Consider the following 19,732-nt stretch of genomic DNA (forward strand, 5'->3'; position numbering starts at 1 on the left):
TTGGGAATAAAGGATTAGACGAGGACTCATCAGCAAATACTCAAATTGCTGAGGCAACACCAGAAACTAGAGAGGTGCAAGCTGGAAAGGAAGAAGATGGTCGTGACCAAGTTGGAGATTTCAGTTCTAGACTTCTGGAATGCTGACTCGACCAAGGCAATGAAATTAGTCGTATGGTATCCACCTGTTTATCACTAGGTTCTCTTGATTAGAAAGCAATTTGTTGGTTCTCTTGATTAGAAAGCAATTTGTTGAATCACTGGTAATAATTTACAGTGTCTTATATGATATTCATGTATAAATAACACGTGAAAGAATTAACTATTTCAGATGTGCTTCGGTATGCTCTTTTAGTGCTCAAATGTTTTGTTTGGTTGCTGGAAGGGGTGAGCATTCGGTTCGGTTAACCGATAACCGAACCGAATAACCGAAAAAAATTCGGTTCGGTTAACCAAAATACATATTTCGGTTCGGTTTTCGGTAGAGAAAAAAATCAAAATTTCGGTTTTCGGTTTTTCGGTTAATTAACCGCGGTTAACCGATAACCGTTCAGTTAACCGTATTTAAATATAAATATATTAATATTTTATATTATATACATAAATACATATCTATTAGAGTATTAGTCTATTACACTTACAGTATCATATATCCGCCGCCTCTCTTCTCTGTACCAGCGGAGCCCCAAACCTTTGAATCTTCGATACTGCCAGCGGAGCCCTAAATCTTCGAATCTAATCGAGTTCGAGGCTGCTAGAATCTAATCTACCAGACGAATCTAATCCATTCGAGGTAAATCTTTCTTCGCGACTTATTAATTCGAAGCCCTAGCAAGTTGTTTTGATTATTTTTCCTCTTCTGGTGTTTTGATATGCTCGACTTGGTTAATTGATTTTCTAGACTTAGTTAACTGATTAGCTGATTGTTTATTCGAATGCTCACCCCTGGCCTTGGCTGATTTTTTCGATATGCTCGGCATATGATCGTCTGGCTTATGGATTGCTGTTTCTGCAATTTCATATGTTAAATATGGTGTACATAATTATTGACAAAATCTTTTCTTGAATCCGTATCATTTACTAGCACTGCGCAATGGCATAGCCAGGAATCAAAAGCATTGGTGTGAAATTGAATCTATTACTATAAACACTTTTTTTTACTGGTGTTAAAACTGAAATTTATTACTAAATAGCTACTGAATAGCTACTGGCTAGCCTATCAGCAATTCATGTTTGTTTCGTTTAGTTGTTTATTTTTCAAGTTGTTTTTATGAGTTACTAAATTGTTTCGTTTGTAACTTTCAGATGGAAGATGAGGGTGATTACCAAGAACAACTTGAAGCACAAACCGAAACCGTGGCTTCAAATCCCAGAAAGAGGAAGCCAATGGACTCTCGAAGCAATAAATTTAGAGATGAATTTAGCCTTGAACCAACACAACGCCTTTGCCTAACTACGGACACATGGACTTCCAATCAAAGAATTAATTACATGTGTTTAACCGCACACTTTATTGATAAAGATTGGAAGTTGCATAAAAAAATACTAAACTTTTGTCCAATTTTTAGTCATAAAGGTAAGGCAATTGCATTGGCAATCGAGGAGTGTTTGGTGGAGTGGGGGATTACTAGGGTGTTATCTATCACGGTTGATAATGCTAATACTAATGATGCTGCATTGGATAGGTTAAGAGAGAAAATTGGTAATTGGGGTACTAGCGTGTTAAATGGTGAACACTTACACTTGAGGTGTGTGGCTCATGTTCTGAATTTAATTGTCAAAGTTGGATTGGAGGTCTTTAAGGAGTCAATTGTTAGGGTGAGAAATGCAGTTAAGTATGTGAGGTATTCACCCGCTTGGGAGGCATTGTTTATGGAATGTGCAAAGTATGAGAGAATTGAAACTAAAAAATGTTTGATTCTTGATGTGGATACTAGATGGAATTCTACATATGAAATGCTAGATGTTGCGGAAAAATATGAAAAGGCATTTGGTAGGTATAATACACAAGATCCTAGGTATAAAAAACATCTCAAGTTCAGTAATGTTGATGGGAGGCCTACTAGTGATGATTGGAGTACCGTGAGAAAGTTTGCTTCATTCTTAAAAATTTTCTATGATCTAACTTTGAAGATTTCGGGATCACAATATGTTACTTCTAACATCTTCTTGCGTGAGATATATGCCATTCAATCCATCTTGCATGATTGGTCATATGGTCCTCATAGTGTTGACATGTATGCGGTTGGAAAAGAGATGTTAAATAAATTTAACAAATATTGGGGAGATCCAAGAGAAATTAACTATCTTTTGTTCATTGCGGTTGTACTTGATCCAAGACACAAGCTTCAATTCGTGGTGTAGATGTTAAAGGCTATGTATGGAGATCATGTTGGGGGGAGTTTTGGGAAGTCTTTGGAAGAAACATTAAGAAAAATGTTCGATGAGTATAAATCAAGGATTGCACCTAAAAATCAAAGGGGTGATGCTAGAGAACCAATGAGAGAGGAAGATCTTGGCCAAGTGCATCCATCTCAATTATTGAGGATGCAATTTGAGAAAGATATTGGATTGGATCCAAGTGAGGGTAGTGCATCGGACTTGGAAGAATATTTGGGTGAGAAACCAAAAACTTTTAGGGATTTCGATGGGTTTGACATATTAGAGTGGTGGAGGCATAATTCTATAAGATTTCCCATTTTATCCCAAATGGCCCAAGATGTGTTAGCTTTTCCAATATCCACCGTAGCTTCGGAATCGGCTTTTAGCACGGGCGGTAGAGTTCTTAATGATTTTAGGAGTTCACTACGTCCGAAAATGGTTGAAGCACTTATATGTGCTCAAGATTGGATGAGAAGGACTATAAAAGCTTTATGTGTGGAGGAGGATCCGGAAGAAATGAAACAATTGGATGAGGGTATGTTTCTTTATTTATTTGATTATTTCTGCACTGCTCACCTTTATATTTCTGCACTGCTCACCTTTATATTTCTGCACTGCTCACCTTTAGATTTATAGAGATTGATTAGTGTATTTTCTTTTTTCAGCACTAGATAAAATGAACATGGATGCGAGTTCTACAGCAGCTTCAGCCACTGGAACAAGTCAACCAATGTAAGTTATCTCCTGTTCATTCTGGCCTCTGTTAGCCTCTGTCCAAAGTAAGTTAGCTCCTGTTTGATCTATGTTGTTTGATTTATGCTCTAGAAAATAGGTTCTGATGTGAATCAATACTTGAACTATTGCGGCCAAACAAATGTTTCTTATTTGTAAAGAAAGTCCAGTGATGAGTCTGGTTAGATGATTCAAAATTGTGTTGTCTGATTTATTAATTATTGTCTGGTTTGTTAGATCTTTGTTCCCAGGTTGATTAGTCTGATAAATTCTTGAACTTTTGTTGCTTTTCTAAGTTGGCCTTTTCTTGATTCTATAACTGATTAACTACTAACTAGTACCACTGATTAACTAGTACACTACCAGGCTACCAGCTAAGCCTTATTTGGTGTGATTTTGCAGCAGCAGCCAAGGGATGAGCACCAACAATTATATGTCTCCAACCAGTAGCCACCAGCCAGCAACGCAGCACTAACGCAGTGAGCCAGTCGCAGTCAGCCCTTAACGCTTAGCAGTTGGCAGATGACAAGAATTTGTGCAACTAAATTCTGTGATTGATTATGATAGACTAAGTCTAGAGTTATGGACTGTTGGTTTTTAATGGCCGAATGTGCTTAAGCTTTTGAATCCAGTAATCATTCATAGCAACTTGTAAACTTATAATGTTCTGCTATTCCAGTTTTTTTTGTGAAATTTCGGTTTTAAAATTCGGTTTACGGTTATTAACCGAATATAAATTTCGGTTCGGTTTCAAAACCGAATTAATTTCGGTTCGGTTTTCGGCAGGGTTTTCCAGCTTTTTCGGTTTCGGTTAACCGAATTTAAATTCGGTTCGGTTTTTACCGAATACTCACCCTTAGTTGCAGGACATGAAAATAGTTGAGAATGAATTGAAATTTGTACCCTTTCTAGAGTAAATTTATCATTTTCCTGCCCTTCTTGCTTTCTGCTAGTTAAAATCTAATCTCGAGCTCGATCCAGAATTTGTTTTTGAGAAGTATATTCAGCCGAACTCATCTTTGAGTCCTACTTCCAAAATTTTGAAATTACTAATTTTTTATTGTAATTTGTTGGATCTATGAACCAGAATGATTGAAAAAATGGTAATAGGATGTAACTGGAAAAAGTATATGGTATTTCTGTACTTCATATTATTGTTAAGTTGATAGTTTTTTTAAAAAAGATAAGTAATTTATAAAGAAATAAAAAACTGAAAATATTTGAATATTATTTTCGAAAACAACAAGCATATAATCGAAAATCATGCCGAACCACTCCTCATCTTTTGAGAAGTTTTCAAAATAAATATCAAACACCACATTTATTTTTAAAATTATTTCATACTTCTAAAAATTTAATACAGATTTTTTAATCATGTAACACAGTCGGTGAATCATCCAAAAGCCCATCAAATAACCCGACCCGATAAACCACCACACTCTTCTCGCACTCTCCTTATCTGAACTAAAACCCCCGTCTAAACCCTAACTCTCATTTCATCTCTCTCTCTCTCTCTCTCTCGCTCAATCTCTCCCATGGCTCTTTCAAAACCCAATCTCCTCACCCACCTCAAAACCCTAACCCGCTCCCCCCACCTCCCCCCTCCCTCCCTCCTCTCTCTCCGCCTCCTCTCCTTCGCCACCCCCGAAGACGCCGCCGCCGACCGCCGTCGCCGCAAGCGCCGCCTCCGCATCGAACCTCCCCTCAACTCCCTCCGCCAACAACCCCAGCAACCTCGCCCCTCCCCCACCAACCCCAATGCCCCCAAACTCCCCGAACACGCCTCGGTCTTAACCGGTAAGCGCCTCGAATTGCACAACAATATCTTGAAATTGATCCGTGTTAATGACCTAGAAGAAGCCGCATTGCTGACTAGGCACTCGATTTACTCGAATTGTAAGCCGAGTATATTTACCTGTAATTCTGTTATGGCTGCTCAGTTGAGGCAGTCTCGATACTCGGATTTGTTGTCGTTGCACAGGTTTATTACGCAGGCTGGGGTTGCGGGGAATGTGGTTACTCATAATTTGTTGATCAATGCTTATTTGGATTGTAGGAAGACGGATACTGCGTTGGAGAATTATAAGTTGTTGGTTAATGAGGCTCCGTTTAACCCGAGTCCTACAACGTATAGGATTTTGGTGAGGGGGTTGGTGGATAATGATAGGATTGAGAAGGGTGTGGAGTTGAAGGACGAGATGTTGGAGAAGGGGTTTGAGGCGGATAAGGTGGTTTATGCGACTTTGATGTGGGGTTTTGCGAAGAAGGGGGATGCAGATGGGGTTTTTGGGCTTTATGAGGAGTTGAAGGGGAAGGTGGGGGAGGATTTTGTGGGAGGAGGGGTTTATGGGAGTTTGATGAGAGGGTATTTTTTGAAGGGGATGGAGAGTGAGGCGATGGGGTGTTATAGGGAGTGTGCGGGGGAGGGGTCGAAGGTGAAGATGGATGCAGTGGCGTATAATTATGTGTTGGATGCGTTGAGTAAGAATGGGAAGTTTGATGAGGCATTGAGGCTGTTTGATAGGATGTTGGGTGAGCATAGTCCGCCAAAGACGTTGACTGTGAATTTGGGGAGTTATAATGTGATTGTTGATGGGTATTGTGCGGAAGGGAAGTTCGGGAATGCGATTGAGGTGTTTAAGAGTATGGGAGAGAAGAGGTGTGCGCCGGATACATTGTCTTACAATAATTTGATTATGCAGTTGTGTAAGAATGGGATGTTGGCTGAGGCGGAGGAGCTTTATAGGGGTATGGCTGAGAAGGGTGTTAGTCCGGATGAGTTTACTTTTGTTTTGTTGATGGATACTTGCTTTGAAGAAAATCGTCCTGATGACGCTGCTGGTTACTTTAAGACCATGGTTGAGGCGAAGTTGAGGCCTAATTTGGGAGTTTATAGTAGATGTGTTGAGGGGCTGGTTAAAGTTGGGAAGGTTGACGAGGCAAAATCATTTTTTGATTTAATGGTGGGGAAACTCAGAATGGATGATGCAAGCTATAAGTTTATTATGAAGTCGTTATTTGATATCGGGAAGCCTGATGAGGTGCTTGCAATTGTGGGTAGTATGCTAAGGGATGATCCTAGTGACTTTACAACAGAACTGCAGGAGTTTGCTAAGGAAGAATTGGGTAAGTTAGGGAGGGAGGATGAAGTGGTGAAGCTTATGGAGGACATAGAAAGAGAGAAGGCTGAAGCAATAGCCGCAGCGGCTGAAGCTGCGGAAAAAGCCAAGGCTAGTGCAAGGGCTGCTGTTTCGTCTTTAATACCTTCAAAATTGTTTGGGAATAAAGGATTAGATGAGGACTCATCAGCAAATACCGAAAATGCTGAGGCAACACCAGAAAATGGAGAGTTGCAAGTGGGGAAAGAAGAAGATGTTCTTGCCCAAGTTGGAGATATTGGTTCTGGTAATTCTGACTCGACCGAGGCAATAGTAGGAAATGGAGAGGTGCAGGTGGGAAAAGAAGAAAATGCTCTTGACCAAGTTGGAGATATTGGTTCTGGTTATGCTGACTCGACCGAGGCAATGAAAGCAGATGATGTTATTGAGGCTGAAGTAGTGAGTGATAGTAAAATTGGGGCAGCATAAATTTACAATTCTAGGTAATTTTAATGCAAATTAGTTATAAGGCATCCACCTGGTTATTACTTGGTTCTCTTTTTGTGCAATTTGTTGAATCAAGGATAATGATTTACAGTGTCTTCTATGATATTCATGTATTTCAACCTTTGCAAGTTGACCTTTTTGTAATTAAGAAATTTCTAATAACTATGTGGTTCTGTTTTTCCACTTAAAGCAATCTTTTGTGAGTCTCATATTAAGTATTTTTCTGATTAATCATATGTGGATATAAGTGCAAAGCATCTGAATGTTTATGAGATTGAATATTCATACAGTTTCTTACTGGATTGTTCAAGGCACTTTCGGAGTGTTATGATAGACTCTGTTCTCGTTGTCTTCTATCACTTTTGATTTTATTTTTGGTTCTAAACCTTCTTATTTACATGCATTTCAGGATATTTAAGGCTGCGTTACATTTACACTCCTATAAAAGAAGCTCAATTTTACAAATGCAACAAGTCAATAACAAATAATAAGATTTTTATTATTTATCCGCGCTAGAACATACATATGACAGGTTCGCTGCAAACAAGTGATCTCTAACATATGAAATTTGTAGCATTATAAGTTACTCTATAGTTGGTATTTGGGCTGCTGATTTGTGGGGTTGAAAATGCCAAAATGTTCCTCAGTCTCAGATCCCTCCTTGAGGTTTTCATCGAACATCGCAGACATGTAAATTTGTATAGGGTTCTCCTTTCCCTGTGTCTTTGGTGTCCCATTTCATCGAATGCGCTTGATCAAATTTTCTATAATAAGTTTCTGCATTTGTGGACTTGCATCTGTATCACCTCACCAGAAGAAGGCCAGCCACTCTCTGACAAAACAGTCATGTTAAACCTCCCGACCTCTCAACAGCCGAATACAATCCAACGATGCATCAAAAAGGTTCCTCTATTGACGATTACCTACCGGATCTGTTACAAAACATTTGGTGCTGTAAACAGACCATACTGAAGATTACCCTGAGGATTTCTTTTTGTACAAATTTCTCTCACCAGAGATCTCATGCATCTTAAGGAAATTATAGAAGTATGGAAGTGCAAGATGACGAGAGAGATAACTGGGGCTGGTGAACAAGAAGATTTGTCGTCTTCCCTGAGCTGATGACTCTAAAGCTAGTTCATTTGCCAGATTTCACCAACTTTCAGTGTAACCATAGTGGGGAAGCTAATAACCGCAAGGTACAATTGTTGCTCCAAATTTTACATTTACATTTCTTACTTGTGTCATGAATCAGTCTGTATAATTACATATGGTGAAGGCCGTCGTTAACCTAGTTTTGAAAATTATGACATTGTGACCGCAACACCTTAGGAAACATGCATGTCAGTTTTTGTGAAAGACAGACAGACATCTAAGCTGTAAATTTAAGGGAGTGTGGGTGGCCTGAACCTACAACTACATTAGATGTAGCAGTGTTTTTTGGTCTCAAATACTCGAGTTGATCTCCCAGTTCTAGTACCAACACTGTCGGGTTTTTAGATAATTAATATGGAGTTACCAGTGTGCTATGATAAAAAACAGAAACTTTTTCAGACAATGCTGGGCAGAGATAATTTTACTTGTGAACTTAGAAGGCCTAGATATAAGCTGTGATCACGATATAGATATAGAACTCCCTAGTAGATGGAAACCTCAATTATGTAATCTGGAAAGATTAGTGTTGGCCTTGTGAGCTGAAATATCTATGCTACTAATGGTTACAGGTGCTTACTGTTCGTAAATGTTGATGCTCTACTCTTTTCTTTCACATTCCCAGCTTTAAGAAGTCTACAACTCCATTAAAATGCAAACATATAAACCTGTAGTTTATTGCAAAAATTTGTGGAGGATGCGAACTGCGAAGGGTGGTGAACTTTCAAGAATGGAGAAGAAGACTACACTGATCTTTCAGCCGAAGTCTGTTATTCTTATAGAATTGCCAAACTTTCATATTATAGATTGTTGGGAAGCATTGTTGCGTTGCAGGGATGATAAAAATTGAAGCATTGTTGCAGATTTTCTTATAGATGAGGTGGCCTTGAACTTGACGGGGTTCTAACTAAAATCCTTTTGCGAGGCTCTAATTTGTATATACTTCACATATTTTACGAATTTATATGTTGATGCTTCTAAAATTTCGGGGCCTATTCGTTCAGGCGTTTTAGGCGCAAGACTTGTTCGAATATTGTCAGGACCACTCTCTTAGAGATTTCTCAAACCTCAAAAGTTCGGTAGCATTTTAAGCTATGCTTTCAATATGCCCAAATTACAACATTTTGATTTCCAGGGAGTCCCCAGCATCGACTATTTCACTTCTAACCGAGTGCTAGTCGAAGGTTGAGTTCTACTGTAATCGAAGAATATAGGTACGCCTGGCGCGAACTCTTGATTTTCACGTCATATGAAAATTAAAAATTCTACAAGGGTAATTTTCAAGTAAACGAAGTAGAAAATATTTTAATGGCTATATATGACGCAGTACACTTTGCAAGTGGGCATGCGACGACTTTCATCTGTTGATGACAAGAATGTGTATTATTGTTTTTTGAATCATATGAACATACAGCTATGCATTGATTTGTTAAATCTTCATTTTCTTCTTCTTGTTGCAGCTTTATCAATTTGTTCTGCATCTTTGCTTTCTTTTCGAAGTTTAGATAAGGAAAAAAAAGAGCAAGCAAGAATCATGGTTGGTCTGTCTGACATTCCATGTGTGGGAGAAGTTGTGGACAGGATTTCTAAAGCTATTGTCGATGCGATGTCTCGTGGGTTGTGGTATGTGTTCTGCTACAAGTCTCTTGTCGATGAACTTGATTCTGAAGTTGAGAAACTTAAGATTGAGCAGGGGAAGATGGCCAGAAGAACCAAGGAAGAAAAAGATAAGGGTAAAAATATTCATGACTTTGTATTGAAATGGCAAAAAGATGTAGAAGAGATTCTCCAGATGAGCGGGGAAGAGTGCTCACCTTCGTGCAGCTGCAGCCAGTGTCTGCCGATTCCTGATCCTGTTTCCCGGTGGCAACTTGGTAAGAATGCAGCAAACAAGGCCAAGACAGTAGCTGAGCTTACTATTTCTGGAAATAATTACCAGAAAGGAGAAATTGCACAATTTCCACCACTTGAGAATGTACCGAGAAGTGTTGGTGAGTTTCAGAAATTTCAGTCCAGAGAAGATGCCTATAAGGAGCTCTGGGAAGCGCTTGTGAATGAAGATGGTGCTCGGGTCCTGGGCATCCATGGAATGCCAGGAGTTGGGAAAACCCGAATGATGGAACAGATTTGGAAGGAAGCTAAAGAGGAGACTAAATTTGATATGTTTGTACAAGTAGATGTGGGCAGTGAAAAGATTGATCTTATGAGATTACAGGACAAGATTGCGGACCAACTAGGTTTCTCTTTGGACTCAAAATATAGTGTGGTACAGAGAGCTTCACAGCTAGAAAATAGTTTATTGAATAGGGGGAAGAGCCTTATCATATTCGACAATGTCTGGGATGAGATTAAATTAGATACTATTGGAATTCCATTTGGCAGTAGTAGTAGTACCAATAGTTGTAAGATCCTACTGACATCTCGAGATGAAGGTGTATGTTTGCTTAACAACTGCAGATATCTTGTCAAGATAGCACCCCTGACACCAGAAGAGGCGTGGCATCTCTTCGAGAACACAGTTGGTGCGAGTAAAATTGTCTCTCTGAAGGACGAGACCCTGGCGAAGAAAGTTTGTGCTAAATGTGCAGGTTTGCCACTCGTCATTGTTGTTATTGGTAAAGCACTGAAAATCAGGCAGGATTGTTCTTGGAACGATACACTCGATCAGCTTGAAAATTCTAAAATCAAAAACGTTTCTGGAATAGATGCTGATGTATATGCTTGTTTGAAATTGAGTTTTGATAACTTAGAGGAAGACGCAAAGCTATGTATGTTGCTGTGTTCTCTACTCCCTGATGATGCTAACATCCATATCATGAAGCTGGTCCAGTTGGCAACAGGCTCGCGGCTTGTACATATTACAGAAACTAGAGTATGTGCTATGGTTGATGAACTCAAATTATCCTCATTGTTGCTTGAAGGTATAAATGATGAAGTTTTTAAACTTCATGACATCATTAGAGACTTGGCAAGATCCATAGGTGGCGCAGATCCAAATTATGGATTTGTTTTTGCAAGATGCTACTCGTCGTTGCCTGATAACTATGCTGAATATGGTACTGCCAAGTTATTACATTTAGAGCTGAGGACAAATGACTTTCAATTTCCTCATGATCTGCAGTGCCCAGACTTGCATACCTTGTCATTACGATCAACTGGCAAGGTACTACAATTACGCTTCCTGATTAAGAAATTATTGAAATTTTAGCAAAATATAATTCAATAGATGCTATATGAAATTTCAGGATATTAATCAGGTCCATGTGACTACAAGCTATAATGAGAAAATCTCAGGCAGTATGTTTGGGAATCTCAGATTTCTGGTGCTGGTGAATTTTTCAAGGAAGCAGCAGTTCTCTCTTCAACACCTGGATAGACTTAAGACGCTTGTCTTAGAGCACTGTGACATAAGTTACATTGGTGATACAGATGCTAGCTTTTTTCCAGAAAGCCTAGATAGTCTATGCATTTGGAAGTGTCATCTTCCAGTACCGCTGGATTTACCAAACCTGAAATATCTCCGGAAACTAGAAATCCAACGGATAAATGATGATGTGATGATGATAATGGTGCCAAATGCAATATCTAATTTATCCAATTTGAAAACATTGCACATACCAGCTGGATATTTCACTACTGAAGATGATGTACAGGAAGATTTAGAGATTCCAGGGTGTGATAATACGGTATACCAATCTGTAGCGGGCCAGATATTTGATGAGATTAGTAAATTGACTCGTCTGACAAGCTTACAGATTTCTTTTGATTATACTGAGGTTTTCCAAGATACACATATGTTTCGTAATTTACTTGAGTTTAATATATGTGTCGGTCCTTCAACAGGTTTTAGTCATCCAATTCTGCGTGTTCCAGTAACCAGGTTGATTGAATTGCATGACTGTCAGTTATCAGGCCTGGAAGCTCTGTTGGAGAAGGCTGAAAAGGCGGTACTGGAGAAGATAGATGATTTTAAAGGGATAATCATTTGCAGTAGCAATAGGGATGCATTTGCACAATTGAGAACCCTATACATCGACGATTGTAACAACCTGGAATGTCTAGCAAGGATATCGCAGAATGAGATCCAGCATACTCATCAAAAGTGGAATGCTTTCTCTAGACTAACCATTTTGAAAATCACAAGCTGCTCTGCTCTAAAATACCTCTTCTGTGAATCTGTTGCTAAGTGTTTCGTGCAACTGCAAGTTCTCCGCATATACTGGTGTTATAAGATGGAAGTCATCGTGATGAATGAAGGCAATAGTGGCGGAGATATCATAAGTTTTCCCAAATTAGAATCAATGGAGCTAGCACATTTGCCAGGGCTCACAAGCTTCCACAGAAAAAAGCATTCCGGCTCAACATCTGTAATTGACAATTCTGCTGTCTCCCCTGCTCAACGCCGACCTTCATATGATGGAATGGTAAGCTTCACATCATTTTCAATTCTTTCAACTTCTTTAATAACAATGTGTACTCCAGGAACAGCCACCTCTATTGAACTTACAGAAAATACACCACAAATCATTTTCAATTTTTTTCAACTTCTTAAATAACAATGTGTACTGAACTGTCAGGACAAGTTAAATTCCTGTGTATATTCTGCAGGTTGCGTTTCCTTCCCTGGAAAATCTGATTATCCAGTGGTTGGATCAAAATGACACGAGAGATATTTTGTTGGAAATAAAGAAAGCTTCTGGTGTCCAACTGTGATAAACTGGAAACTGTGATCCCACTTACCATGTTGCCTAGGCTACGTCAATAGTTTGAGAAACGCGTTCCTGCCTTCTTTTGCCAGAGACCTCATACCTTAAGATAATGTGTATAATCAGCTGCAACAAGATGACAGTTGTGTATATAGTGACTTAAAAGAGAGTTATTTGCCCTTCGAGGGTTTTGTATTGAAATGATTTGTTGTTCATTCTTGTTATTGTCTTCTATCAACAACAATCATTTTCGCCACAGAGAAATAGTAGAGGTTACCTATTTGCAGGGAAATAGTTGTGTTTACAAATTATTTAGGGAAATAGTTCTGTTTATGTCATCACAAACATAAATTTATTATCCCAGCCTCCGAATAAATTAAGTAATTTTAGCTACAGAGATTTGGTGTGCACACTCCAGCCTCCGAATTCTGTTCTTCTTTCCAGATTCTTCCTGTAACTTTAAGCTTCAGCTCCTTCCGCTCTCCTCCAGACAAGAATAGTGCTATGTTTCTCTGAATAATTAGGCCATCATGGCTGTCTCTAACCTTCTGGTGGCTATCACGGATACTACGTGGTGTACCCTCCCATTTAATTTTCATTTCATTTTCTCCTACCTCTAAGCTGTAACTGTAATTGGGAGCATCAGCCTCCTCACCCATGAACCGCAGAAACGCTATGTATACAGGGGACTTGCCTAGTTGGAAGTCTTCAAAGTGAAGACAGAAATACTGACCAAAACAATGAAAGACCTGGCAACAAATTCAAGAGTCTCCAGTAACACAAAATACACAATCAAAGATAGACTAAATAGCACGCTTTCCATTTCAAGTTATATGTAAGAAGGTATATGGAGCTAAAAAGACTAGAGGGCCAGAAAGAAAGCTAGCTGACTTACTGTTAGCATCCAAGTGGCATTTTCAACTTCGCGGGGATTTGTTTTGAGGTATCGGTGGTTAAAAGTACATCCAGTGTGCATGTCCACTTTGTGGTCATCGCGCAGATGAGAAACCAAAAGAGGGATATCACCAATTACAGTGCATTCTGATCCAGCATAAGGGCAACTGAATGGTCTAAAACTGCAGACTCTTTCGTGTTTGATCTTGCTGCTGTCATAGGGAAATATCTCCAGACATCCCAGCGTGTAATACTCACATGGAAGTTCAAGCGATCCTGCTGCATTCTCCAGTGCCAGGCACCTAATATCTCTCAGCTCTCGTCTACAAGTAGGACATCGGTTCTGAACCTGCACTTAACAACTCATGAACACTTAAACGGTGGGACTCCCGGGACTCGGGAGCCTGAGCTCTGATACCATGTTGAGTGACCAGTTCTCCCAAAACCTTAAGGTGTTAAGAAAAGGGCTTACCAGGATCATATATTATTCTAACAATAACAGTGCAAAAAGAACCGGTAGCGCTAAACAAGTGGAGTAAAACTTAACTTGATGTGTATGTAGTGAATTAAGCAAGAATGTGATGAACAAGTTACAGTGATTTAATTTACCTCTTCCATGCAGTTAGATTTTAATCCAGTATCCTCTGATGTTGCACTAGTCTCCAACTTAACCACTGTGCTCCCTTGGTTTCGAAAGCTCATTATCAGCTCTTTCAATTCCTCAAACTTAACATCCATCTTATCAAGTTTCATTCCCAGCTCCCTAACCTCTTTATCAATACCAAGGACCTGGTGTCTTAGGCCTTCTTCCTTTTCGCGGAAAATTTCTGTCAGCTCAGTGGTCCTCGTGTCATCCATACCTCGAAAGCTGATTCCCTCCGCCATGATTTTCGTCTAAGGACTGGTCTGCTCTGATACCAATACTTGTGAGTTGTGACCAGGAATTAAACTCAAGTAAATTGCAAGGCAAAGTGTAGAAAATTGCAGACCTGGAAATATAAAGTTGACTTGTAACATTGACTACGAGAGGACACAGAGAGAAGAAGTCTAGGAACCATTTCATGGAAGCCGTGTCCTTGCAGGATTGGCAGTAAGTTTAAGAGTACCTCTGAATGTCTAAAATCTTTAAAATCTTTAACTAAAATTATAATGATATCCTAAATAAAAATTATAGAAAATACATAAAAAATTTATTACTTTTAACATGACATTTTCTTGTCTAAAAAATTCTTCTTATCTAAAAATTTATCCAATCCCGATCTATGAGGTTGTATTCAATTATGAAATCAAGATGCGATTGAAATTACTTAAAATCCGTCAAAATTTAATATAGTATTCAAATATTAGTAGATTTTTTTACTTCATCAAACAATGAATTTTGTGAAATTATTCCATGTATTCTATGCTTTTTGAAATCCACCATAATTAATAAAATTTTAAAACGTTGTACTTAAATATTAATGACTTCCATTAATATTTATAAACTATATATAATCTATTATTTCTCGGTCGAATACACACTAAGGGTTAGTTTTGGATTTTGCCATCCATTAAACTCATGTAATTATTTCAAAATTTTGATATTTGGTCATTAAATTTATCATTTTAATTATAACAAAATTTTTACTTGTTTTGAATACTTCATAGAAAAGCTAGTATATATTTGCTAAAATATGACCAATTTGCATGTCTTGTTCTCCCTTCTCTTAATTCAGCATTTCCAGGATGCAAAGGAAACTGAAGCCTGCATCATAATACTGAAAGGAACTTGATCTTCCAGTGTGTACTTCAACCTTTTGTTTTGCTTTCCAGTCACAGGGAAAAGGACATTTTTTACAAGATCACGACAAGCAGCATCACAAACAAAATTCAAATAAAATGAAGAACTACTTTCAGGTACAAAGATTTGGTATGCACACTCCAGCCTCTGAATTCTGTTCTTCTTTCCATATTCTTCCTGTAACTCTAAGCTTCAGCTCCTTCCTCTCTCCACCGGAGAAGAATAGTGCCATGTTCCTTTGGATGATTAGCCCGTCATGGCTGTCCCTTACCTTTCTGTGACTATCACGAATGCTACGTGGAGTACCCTCCCATATCAGTTTTCTACCATTCCCTCCTACCTCTAAGCTGTAACTGTAATTACGAGCATCAGCCTCATCACCCATGAATCGAAGAAATGCCATGTATACAGGTGCTACTCCAAGTTGAAAGGCTTCAAAGTGTAGGCAAAAATATTGACCAAAACAATGGAAGACCTGGCACAAAACAAAGTAGAGTCTCAGTCACTAGATAAATGAAATTTTCCAATAGAAGAGCAGGGAAAAAATAAAATAAAAGAACCATAGATATAATGCATCAAGGAGAGGAAGGTATCATCCAACAATGTTTTTTATGATGAAGTCAAAAAAAAATTTATTAAACATGTGCTGCGTTATTCAGCAATATTCTATATGTTTCATACTACTAGATATTTAAATGCATTCTACTCTGACGTGACATCGACATTGTGATATTCATATTAACCTAATTAATCCAACCAAATAGACAAATGACAATAGAAGATAGATTGTATACAACTGGTTTCTAAAATCATCCTTACAGCCAGTACAATGCAGAGGTCCATTCTCAAGTAACTTGTAATAGAGGAATACGGTGCTGGAAAAGCAAGCAAGAGGGACAAAAATAAGAGCTGACTTACTGTTAACATCCAAGTGGCATTAGTAACTTCACGGGGATTTGATTTTACATATCGATGGTTGAATGTAGATCCAGTGTGCATGTCCACTTTGTGGTCATCTCGGAGATGTGAAACCAGAAAAGGAACATCACCATTAACAGCACAGTCTGATCCAGCATACGGGCAGCTGTATGGTCTAAAATTGCAAAGTTCCTCATGTTTAAGTTTGCTGTAATACGGAAATATCTCTGGACATCCCAGTGTGTAATACTTGCATGGAAGTTCAAGAGATTCTGCCACCTTCTCCAATGCCAGGCACCTAATATCTCCCAATTCTTGTCTACAAGTAGGACATCGATTATGTACTTGCACTTTACAAGTTGAACACAAAGTGTGACCATTGTGACACTGCAAGGATGCAGTTCACAGTAGATAGATAATCATTAGTATAATGAACAGATGAGTGGAACATTAATCACTGACTTATTTCAAGACTTTTGCCAGCATAGCATAATTGATAAATAAAGTGTGACCAGTCACAACTTTGGCAATGAACACAAAAGACATTATCATATTGGTTATTTTGGCATTGCTTTATATTTGTAACAGGGAATGGGGCTAGAATGATATTTGATGACCTCAATTCATTTGCAAGCAATAAGGGTTAGTTCTATCAGTAATTTTACAACTTTGAGAATGTTATATTAGTTCCATCCCGGAATAAACGATCAGATAAGATATGAAACGTAAGGAATATAAATTACACATAAGAGTGTAGGTGCAAACTTGATATGATGGCAGAAAAAGCTTAGAGGCACCATAATGACCTTGTTACCGCAAAAGAAGACTGCAGGATTAATGTCATGCCCTAGCAACTACCAGTTTGAGACACAAGTTAGTTAACTATTTCTCATAACAAAGGGATCATGACTGCATAATATATATAACTGATTAAAGAACGATTTATTCATTGTACACATACATTCTGTGTGTGGCACACAAAATACTCCAAAGCATGTTTCAAGAATATAAGAATATATATCTTAAAACATTCTTTGCAAGAAGGTGTTATTACTTACTAATATCCCTTGTGCATCACTAAGCGGATCCTCAATTGACAGATATAAAATTATCATAATAAACTCCTCTTACATGTTATGCAAAGAAAAGACTTAACAAATTTTTATCAAAATGCAATCTACACTCAGTCTTATAGATTCTGGAACGCTAATCCGGAGTATATTTATCTTAAAAGTTTATTAACATCAAGTGTACCCGACAACCCAAACTTTGAATTCGAAACCTCATATGTGAATTAGGACGACATAGGATTGTTTTTTTTTCTCACTAAAAATCTGACTCAATATCCAAAATATTTTTTTTAATGAATATGGGTTTTGTTGAGATCCAGGAACAGAGAAAAAATTGTAAACAAATAAATTTTAAAAAAGTTTTGTAATTCTGTGTAGACATATACACACGATATTCATTTCTGCATCTCTCTAATTCGCACCAACTTCCATTCCTCCTAATCGTGAAATAAAAACAAAATTATTTCCTAATTATTCTTCGGAAACATTGTACCACATTTTTCACTTTCACCTCTTCCACCAGTCCACCTTCGATCTTTTCTAAAATTATTCATTCCTTACCTTCCTTACATTTCTACAAACCGATCAAGACATTCAAAACCATGCTTTCACACAAACTACTACAGATTGGGGCTTGAAGAAAGACAATAGGAAGAGTATACTTCGTAATCTAACCTGATATTATTTCTTTTAAACACATTGCACTTAAGTTCAATCCCAAACACATTCTGTTAACTTTTAAAAAATATTACATAAAGATGGTATCTTTTAACCAGCAAATCAAAATTTCAATCAATTAATAACACTCCAAATTCAGAACCATTCAACACATTACAAGAACAAGCAAATTCCAATTTGTATCTCTAAAAAACAATACCATCATATTTACATACAACTTAAAAATCAGAACTCCATCGACAAACAATACAGTCTCATATATAAGTGTAAACAAAAAAAGAAAGACACAGATTAGCCCTTCAAAAGAATCAAACTTGATGAATGTCCACAAACATCCACATGATACATACCCAAAAAATCAAAACTTCATCCAAACCACATCTCAAATTCTCAAAAACCCCATTACCCAAATCATCAAAACAAGAAATTCCAATCATAAACACGTAATTTCCCACAAACAAACTTGATAAATGTCCACATACATATACACATTCAATATACATCCCAAATTCTTAAGAAACCCCATAACTTAAATCATCAAAACAACAAATTCTAATCATAAACACACATTTTCACATATACAATAATAAGCACACAAAAAATAAAACAAAAACAACCCAGAAATAAGAAAAGAAAAGACAAACCTGATGAATAGGAGGGTACATAGAATTAGTACAAACAGGACATTCCAACAACTCATGAACACTTGTGGCTGGAACAATTCCTTGTACTAACCCAGCAATATTATTACTAATATTTTGAGGTTTTAATGGATATTTACGATGATGATGATTATGAGCAGCAACAGAAGAATGGATCTCATCATCTTCAACACCATCTGAAGATGAAACACACTCTATGTTATCAATATCCATCTGTATTTACACAAATCTTGATGACCCACCTCTCTAAATCTTGAAAATTTTCAAGCTTTCATGACATTTTCTTGAATTTCAAGAATTGGGGTTCAAAGAGGAGGGTAGATTTGGAGAGAAGGGGATATAGAGGGGATTTATTTATTTCACAGAAAATAAATTAAACGCCACTTTTGATGAGTTTCAACCCCTCGGATATGTTTCTTTAATTTTTGATGTTAGATTTATAGATTTTTTTTTTTTGAGCTATGATAAAATCAAGATTATCGATGAAAATTACTGTTCAATTTTTTTTCTCTTCCTTTCGTCACGGTAAAATTTGGTTATTTCACTTGCTAACAGATTTCGCGTGACGAAGAGTTTCCGTTTAACAATTTTAAAACTAGTATATCAACTAATCTTCTTCACTCAAGAAGATCTCGAAATTTCTTTTAACCAAAATATATCAATTAATTTACATAATTAAACAATTTCAATATAAAATTATCAAGTAATCATCCTCTTAACGAGAGGTCTCGATAAACACTTTCAAATCAAAATGGTATATGATCATTAATATTGATTCCTTCTCTGAGAATGTCTATAAAGTTACAAAATTATATATTTTGATCTAACCCCAATCTACACTTATTATAAGAAAATGAGAAGAAAGAATATTTTTGACTCGAAACTCTAATATTGTGTTTGAATGAGAAAAATGAAATGTAACGTGTGAAAAATAAAGAATTTATTAAGAAAAGATTTGAAGATAAAATGAGAGAGCGCGAAATTTATATGATAATTAAATTCTGGTTTCAATCGTAAACAACAAAATGAGAAAGAAATGAAATTTTCAAACATTTACCCATGATAAAATTCAAATTTCATATTATTACTTTTAGTTATTTTTTTTAAACCAACGAAATATAACATAAAAATATTCTTCGGTAAACAATTCTCGT

The 19,732-nt window shown here is 37.3% G+C and overlaps 5 protein-coding genes across 14 annotated transcripts; 3 read left to right on the top strand and 2 right to left on the bottom strand.

Moving 5' to 3' along the window:
• Positions 1-36: 36 nt before the first annotated feature.
• LOC108210588 (zinc finger BED domain-containing protein RICESLEEPER 2-like) lies at positions 37-4,017 on the top strand. 7 transcript variants are annotated; one of them, XM_064090639.1, is made up of 5 exons: positions 37-176; positions 678-792; positions 1,305-2,916; positions 3,047-3,113; positions 3,516-4,017. In XM_064090639.1, exons 3-5 carry the CDS (start codon positions 2,364-2,366, stop codon positions 3,586-3,588), a joined length of 693 nt encoding a protein of 230 aa, XP_063946709.1. In that variant the 5' UTR covers positions 37-176; positions 678-792; positions 1,305-2,363; the 3' UTR covers positions 3,589-4,017. The 7 variants fall into 6 exon arrangements, 3 of the variants coding, with proteins under 3 accessions (XP_063946711.1, XP_063946709.1, XP_063946710.1); XM_064090641.1 differs by having other exon boundaries at positions 3,047-3,160; XM_064090640.1 differs by having other exon boundaries at positions 3,519-4,017.
• A 559-nt stretch (positions 4,018-4,576) lies between these two features.
• On the top strand, positions 4,577-6,907 carry LOC108212058 (pentatricopeptide repeat-containing protein At3g49240, mitochondrial). Its single transcript, XM_017383790.2, has one exon. It carries the CDS (start codon positions 4,649-4,651, stop codon positions 6,698-6,700), a length of 2,052 nt encoding a protein of 683 aa, XP_017239279.2. The 5' UTR covers positions 4,577-4,648; the 3' UTR covers positions 6,701-6,907.
• Positions 6,908-7,038: 131 nt separating this feature from the next.
• On the top strand, positions 7,039-12,840 carry LOC108214142 (probable disease resistance protein At5g63020). Of its 3 annotated transcripts, XM_017385949.2 has the most exons (4): positions 7,039-9,084; positions 9,331-11,033; positions 11,116-12,294; positions 12,479-12,840. In XM_017385949.2, exons 2-4 carry the CDS (start codon positions 9,405-9,407, stop codon positions 12,581-12,583), a joined length of 2,913 nt encoding a protein of 970 aa, XP_017241438.1. In that variant the 5' UTR covers positions 7,039-9,084; positions 9,331-9,404; the 3' UTR covers positions 12,584-12,840. The 3 variants fall into 3 exon arrangements, with proteins under 3 accessions (XP_017241438.1, XP_017241437.2, XP_017241442.2); XM_017385948.2 differs by lacking the exon at positions 7,039-9,084 and having other exon boundaries at positions 9,174-11,033; XM_017385953.2 differs by lacking the exons at positions 7,039-9,084; positions 12,479-12,840 and having other exon boundaries at positions 9,174-11,033; positions 11,116-11,556; positions 11,714-11,889.
• A 31-nt stretch (positions 12,841-12,871) lies between these two features.
• Positions 12,872-14,598, bottom strand: LOC108214143 (E3 ubiquitin-protein ligase SINAT5). 2 transcript variants are annotated; one of them, XM_017385955.2, is made up of 4 exons: positions 14,460-14,598; positions 14,080-14,381; positions 13,472-13,819; positions 12,872-13,325 (listed from the first exon to the last, which is right to left on the bottom strand). In XM_017385955.2, the coding sequence occupies exons 2-4, from the start codon at positions 14,353-14,355 to the stop codon at positions 12,963-12,965; spliced, it is 987 nt and encodes a 328-aa protein (XP_017241444.1). In that variant the 5' UTR covers positions 14,356-14,381; positions 14,460-14,598; the 3' UTR covers positions 12,872-12,962. The 2 variants fall into 2 exon arrangements, with proteins under 2 accessions (XP_017241444.1, XP_017241443.1); XM_017385954.2 differs by having other exon boundaries at positions 14,080-14,376; positions 14,460-14,590.
• A 624-nt stretch (positions 14,599-15,222) lies between these two features.
• Positions 15,223-19,005, bottom strand: LOC108214145 (E3 ubiquitin-protein ligase SINAT5). The gene is made up of 3 exons (XM_017385956.2): positions 18,561-19,005; positions 16,169-16,555; positions 15,223-15,725 (listed from the first exon to the last, which is right to left on the bottom strand). Exons 1-3 carry the CDS (start codon positions 18,789-18,791, stop codon positions 15,363-15,365), a joined length of 981 nt encoding a protein of 326 aa, XP_017241445.1. The 5' UTR covers positions 18,792-19,005; the 3' UTR covers positions 15,223-15,362.
• Between the last annotated feature and the right edge of the window lie 727 nt (positions 19,006-19,732).

This window comes from Daucus carota, chromosome 3 (assembly GCF_001625215.2).
Source record: "Daucus carota subsp. sativus chromosome 3, DH1 v3.0, whole genome shotgun sequence".
NCBI lineage: Eukaryota > Viridiplantae > Streptophyta > Magnoliopsida > Apiales > Apiaceae > Daucus > Daucus carota.